This window comes from Vollenhovia emeryi, unplaced genomic scaffold (genome assembly GCF_000949405.1).
Source record: "Vollenhovia emeryi isolate VEMERY1.0 unplaced genomic scaffold, V.emery_V1.0 DF939180.1, whole genome shotgun sequence".
Lineage (NCBI taxonomy): Eukaryota > Metazoa > Arthropoda > Insecta > Hymenoptera > Formicidae > Vollenhovia > Vollenhovia emeryi.
In genome coordinates this window covers 1221325-1227642 of record NW_011967186.1, presented here as the reverse complement: position 1 = coordinate 1227642, position 6318 = coordinate 1221325, and the positions used below count along the sequence as shown (strand labels likewise).

The following is a 6318-nucleotide window of genomic DNA, read 5'->3' as shown; positions in this document are numbered from 1 at the left end:
AGCGTAGACGTGGAAGGGTGAAGGGATGCGAGACACACACGCACACTCGCGCAGAAACGAACACACACGGAGAAGGATGGACAAACGGGTGGTCGCGGTTAGCGACACCCATGCGAGGCCTGAAAGCAAGGGCAAAGATGGCCGACGTGCATGAGATTAGGGGCGCAAGCGTAACCGCGCGAGGCTCCGCCCCCGTTCGACGAGGCTCTCCGTTCTGCTGGCTGATGCCGAGCTCACCCCCTTTGCTCTCCCTCCCGTACACGAGCGCGAACCCTCTCGTCGTGGGCAAGCGCCACGCTGCCGCATCGTCCAGGACCACCAACCCCCGCTGCAACCCCACCAGCACCACGTACACGGACAGCGCTCCTGCCATCCCCCTGGAAGAGTTCATCCGCGAAGCGCTCCTCGCCGGCCAGTCAGCGCCAAAAAGTGCAGAGCTTCGGGACAAGAGTTCCGCGTCCTGCCCTGCGCGTAACCTTTAACCCTTGTATATGGCAGTGACGAGCCGGTGCTTCGTCCCTTTCCCTCCGCCGGTGTCACCCCGGGAGTCTCGTGGGACACGAAGAATCTGGTGACTTGATCGCTCGGTGAATCGTCCCGATCGGTTTCCACGGCCCTCCTTTGGCGGGAACGTTGAGCCATAAGGGTGGACCCTGGTGAACGTCGAGTGAAGTGTCTGGTAGCGGTGCAATCGATCTTAGTTCGCGGAAGGAAAGGTGCTCGCGAATACGCGATCGTTGGTGATCGTTGCTTGTCATCGGTGACACACGGGTGCTTCTTCGTTGACTGTGTAGTTACGCGAACGGTGTTCGTTCCGTCGGTGTCCAATCTAAACTGACGATCGAGATGTGGAACCGCGGGTCGCCAACGTTCTCCGTCGCCATGCAGATAGACTGATCTCTCGGCGGCGAGCAGCGATAAGTGGGTGCATCGTAGAGGTGTCGAGATCCCTTAACGGATTATCAATATCGGTGCGTTTCTCGACCGGACGTGGCTCGACTCACATAAGCACGGTGAAAACGCGAACGGTGCACAACGTACTCTCTTTCAAATCGTTTCGATATCCAGACACTTTGTAACTTCTCTCACACAGATGCGAATGCGTCTTGGAGCCAAGAAGCGCAGCCGTCGCTGCCGGTGTCACGCTCGTCGTTCCGTCTGAGGGTGCCGATTCGGGAACCAGCCGCGGACCCTTAAGCCGGGACAGGCTTAGCGGCACGCAAAATGATGTACTCGCCGGACAAGATGATGGGGAGCAAGGGACTCCACGGGGCACCGATCACCGCCCCGGGGTGCTTTCCCTCGGGGAGATACTCGCCGCCGCCTTATCGCGCAGCGCCGGATCCGATGCCGCCGCCGCCGAGGCGATGTATGCCGAACTCTACGGTGAGTCAAACTACTTGTTCCCTGCGCGACATTTTCGTCGAGCCTTACGCATCCCGTCCAACAGTCTCGCGGATCGTTGCCAAATGATTCCTCGCGACAATCTTTACAGCTTATTTCGGGCTACAGCGCTATCCGACGCGACGCAACGACCAACGAATCAGTATTCGTAATACCGATGGGTCGTTCCTTCTCTTCGAAACCACTTACTATATTCTTCTGCACACGTTTATACGTATTCTACTAGAAGAGACCAGCGTGTGTCGCTGATAAAAGGAACTTTCTATACATGTTTATATAGCGCAATAAATGTAAAAATCAAGCGTTGCAAGTCAACTCATTAATTTAACGCGATTGTCATATCAAGACATCATCCTGAATGATACAAACAGTGAATAAAATAATAGGCGGTAGAATACAACTTATCGGATATTTCTTCAGTCAGTCTTAAGTTTCTTAGTAATCGCATTACAGAAAACGTTTCATGAATATTCTAATGTGTTCAGTAATAGATGAGATTTAGCTCCGTTCATCGATTGTGTCTCTTGCTTCGATGAGCAGTGAATCAAGTCAAGATTTTATCTAAGAAAGTAGGTATCGTCGATTAGCCAGCCGTCCCTCCAAAATTTTGAACAGCACCGCAACGGGATTCGTATAGAAAGTGCTTTTTCCTACTCTTACCGATAGCAATTCAATTATCCGATGAAAATAGACGTTTAAATAATACCAGCCATAAAAGTCAACGGAATTGAATTAGTTGACAAATCAACTTAAAATAATATTAAGTTATAATATATTTAGACGAATTGAAGATATATAATTTGTCTGATTGTTTAAGGATTGGCAAATGTCGCGAATTCGTTAATGAAGTCAAAGAATTGGAGAGATAGTCTCTATTCTCTTTCACCCAAAATTTCAATAGAAAATTTCTTCATTAATCTAACGGAAGATCACTACACCGCAATTTCGCCTTATCGCAGTCAAAAGCGGAAAATCAAACAATATTGTCTAGCGTTTCTAAAATACAACGTACATTTTAGATTTAATTGCTTAACGTAGTGTATAATCTATGCGACCCATTTGAATGTGTTCGTGATTACATTGTATTATTTACCGCGCATGCAATATTACGCGTGTTATTGTGCGGCCGATGTGCAATTTGTTTTCGGTTATTTAAAATACGTTTGAAATGGTGGGCTGGATAAACGCAAGAATACGACACTGCGGAACATTTAAGGAGGGTGGCGAGGCATGTCGTTGAAATTTCTCTTCATTCGTTTTCATTGCCCGACACTTGACCGCGTCGGCATGCTGTATACTCATATTTCTCGTACTTATTGCTGACATGAAGACACACTCAATTTTAGTGCGAATATATCTCTAAATATAACTGCGGGGAATATCAAGAATACGTACGAACACTTGTTTCTTTTCATATATTCATGGAAAAATCAATATTTCTTCCAAGTTGCGTCTATATTTATAAATCATCGCCTTTATGGAGAAGTTTGGATCCATCTCTTGCATTTAGCTAATGAAACAGATGTTCAGTAAAATTCTTGGCGAGAATCGACAAGTTATCATAGACTTTGCTGACCGATAATTCTAAATGTGTACGATATATTCAGAAATTTATATTAAGAAACGTACTTTGCAAAAAGTCGATGCAAAGTGACAATGGCACTTTAAAGTTCATGTTATTTCTTCAATAGTTTGTTAACAATAATAATTGTATACCAAGCATACGATAAACACTGTTAGCACATGCAACAATTCAAAATGATACACAACTATTACGAGTCAACCACTATTGAAAATTCTTAATTTAATAATAAATAAAATAATCCAACTTAAGTAGTATTTTAAGAAATTTTCATTGCGACTAGTTCTTTTAGCGTATCTCTTTATTGAGAATGATATAAAATGGATTTCGAAGAGCAAACCTATAAGTGGAGATTCAAAATATTCCAAAATATATTTTAAAATAAGATCATCTTTATTGGCGAATGACCCTACTTTTATTGTTAGATCTGAGGTACAATTTGTCTGAGGGCTTTTTCATAAAAAAAAAGTTTCACAAATAAAAAAATGCGATTCATAAATGTCCAGAATTTTAGATAATCGAATAAATATAAGTGATATTTCCCTTATAATATGTCAAACTAGTAACGAAATATTTTATCAAAGTACTTCAACACTTGTCAAAAAATATTATATATTGGTATATAATTATCGGTGCAGAGATAATAGTAATCCAACACCATTTGCTTGTTCTATATACATATAGAAAATCGCCATTTCAAAGTAGAATTTAAAAAATGAAACGAATATAATTAAAAAATGATAAATAACTTTTGTACATCGATATTAATTCAATTGAATTTTGTTTCGATGGGGAACTGTGAAAAAGAAGACTAATGTGGTTGTATTGGTAATTTTATCGAAGAAACTCGAAGAAAACTACTTGACTTAGTATTTGATTGATGATTAGTAATTGATTTCATTTATCACACATGTGAAATAAGTAACGAAGAGCGATTTAATTATAAGAAAAGAAAACAATATATTGTATGCGAGTAACCGTTTAATTTACAAACTTGAAACAAGCTTAATTACTACTTTTAAGCTTGTAATGTCTTCTTTCTCTCACGTATCGACAAACTCAAAGAATTACGTCAAACCTTTTCTGATAAGCCAGATGTCTCCAATTAGGCCAATCAGACAACTGAATGTCATAATTGAATTTAAACTATTATTTGCGCCAAATACCATTGCGAATATAACAATCAATCGAGCAGCGATTTGATCGGGCTAAATTGCATTACCGAGCTGTCGTAGAAACGCAGCTTCGGTCGATGCAAAAGTGAAATTGGTCGGAGAAATATCCGTAGTGATAGAATTCGTGTCCGGCGAGAAGCGCTCAATAAAAATAACTTTCGATTCGCGATGCAGTTAAAATTAAACGTCTCAAGGTTTCATTTAAATCATATTCCACGGTTTGCCGAAGCGCTGCATTTAGAGTATGCACGTAGGTATCGAGCGATATGTTTTTCTATCAAGGTCGAACGAAATATCATTAAACGAATCGTTTACAAGTGGTACGGCGGTTGCGTTGTCCAAAGATCTCGACGGGCGGGATTTAAACGTGTCGGGCAAGGCCCCTACGTAGCAATATTTAAAATAAATGAAAGGGGAAAATTTTTGATATTATAACGACGAGGATTAAACCGCTCGAGTAAAGTCTAGGATCTGAGCGGATATCGATTATTTTAATGTCTTACGACCCCCACGGCGAGTTTACTTAGTTGTGAATATGCCGCTAACTTTACCTTACGCTGTTAGTTCTCATAAATTTAATAGGAATAGAGACACGAAAGGTATTTGTCACCATTTTTATATAATTGGTACAATCCTACGAGATAAAGTTTCGGCAGAATGAGCTTGATCTTTAAAAATACCCGCCTCACGATCGTTATTTCAAAATCAAATTTATCTTCCCATTGTCCCTTACCATTCTTACAATTGCACATTTCTGGAACAATGGCCCTACTTGTTGTAATAGCAACTCTTTAACTTTCAGCATTAACTTCAGTATTTGACTCCTTCTGTGTGCAGCGGGAAGGTTATTAAAATCACACGTTTCCCAAACGTTTAACATTGCAACGCGAACCCATCGTGCCGATTTCAATTTCGAGATATTTCACAAGTTCTGCCAAAAAAAAGTTCTCCTTACTCAGCATTGCATGATTATTACATGTAATTTACGTGAAAAAAGAAAATAAACGTAACGAGAGTTTTACACGAGAGCGATTTAATACCGTTTCGGCCGCTGCGCGTCAAGAGGGGAGGAAAAGGAAAAGAAGTTTCGATTCTGTTCATCTCGTCGATTCAACTCATCCTATCTTACGGTAATATTCATAAAGCCCGTGAAACTAGCGGATATCTAAGCGGAATCAATCACAGTTGAGCCACGCTCTCTTCCCTGCCCATTCCTCCAGCCGCGCTCTCATCTCCCTTGTCCTTCTTGTCCTTCACTTTTCCGATCCCTCGGCAGACTTCTCCGACTACCGAGGTCGAGACCAAAACCATATCGAACGACCGAAGCGTCGAGTTTCCTCCCCCGTCGGCGCGATGCGTTCCCTGGGCTACATCGCGGGCTCCGCAGTCTTTAGTTTATTCATGTGACGTAATAGGATAAAAACCGTCGCTACGAGCTGAGTGCCTAGATGAGATTACAGCCGTACTGTTACGCCCGGTAACGCGAATCCGATGTAATCGCCCCTTCCTTTGATTTTTCTGTTCAGTTCTCCCGATAACGCGCGAGAGGTGGCTCCGCACGGAACGCATCCCGGCGTACTTACACCATCACCCCTTCATCACCTCCCCGTCCCCCTCCTACCTTTTCCCATTTCACTCGCATACTAATGCTTTATCGCCTTTTTCTTCTGGATACGATTTTCCAAGTACAGATTGGACATGACTAATGCCATGATCGAGCGTGATTCCGAATCGGAATCACCCACGCACACGACAACTTTCGACACATTTCTTCACTCGCTATCCCGGCGAGTGGGAAGTATCGATGCTATTAAAACATCTGCATTTTTTACAAATACTAATAATGCGTTGCAAAAGGATCGCCTTAGATTGGCGATTTAATTTACTTGTCTGAGAAGAGACTTGCTCGGCGCATTTAGAATTTCTCATCCCTGTAAATTCGCTCGTCGTTCATTCATGTAAAAATCTGCGATTTGAATTTTCATATAAATAATTTTTATGTAAAATAAAGACGGTCGGACGCACTACTTCTCACGGCTATCGTACACTTTGAGAGCGACCCAAGATGCTCGGCTTCCGAGCAATTGTATGAATATTAAAGCGACTAATATCTTGAGAACAATAGAGAGGAAGAAAATTGAAACGAGATCAAATCCT

General features: G+C 42.3%; 1 protein-coding gene across 1 annotated transcript in view; it reads left to right on the top strand.

Moving 5' to 3' along the window:
- The first annotated feature begins 1224 nt into the window (after nt 1-1224).
- LOC105563170 (inhibitory POU protein) overlaps nt 1225-6318 on the top strand; it is a 45222-nt gene continuing 40128 nt past the window's right edge. The window contains exon 1 of the mRNA XM_012014538.1: nt 1225-1386. Coding sequence (XP_011869928.1) covers nt 1225-1386 — 162 coding nt within the window. The remainder of the gene's footprint in view (nt 1387-6318) is intronic.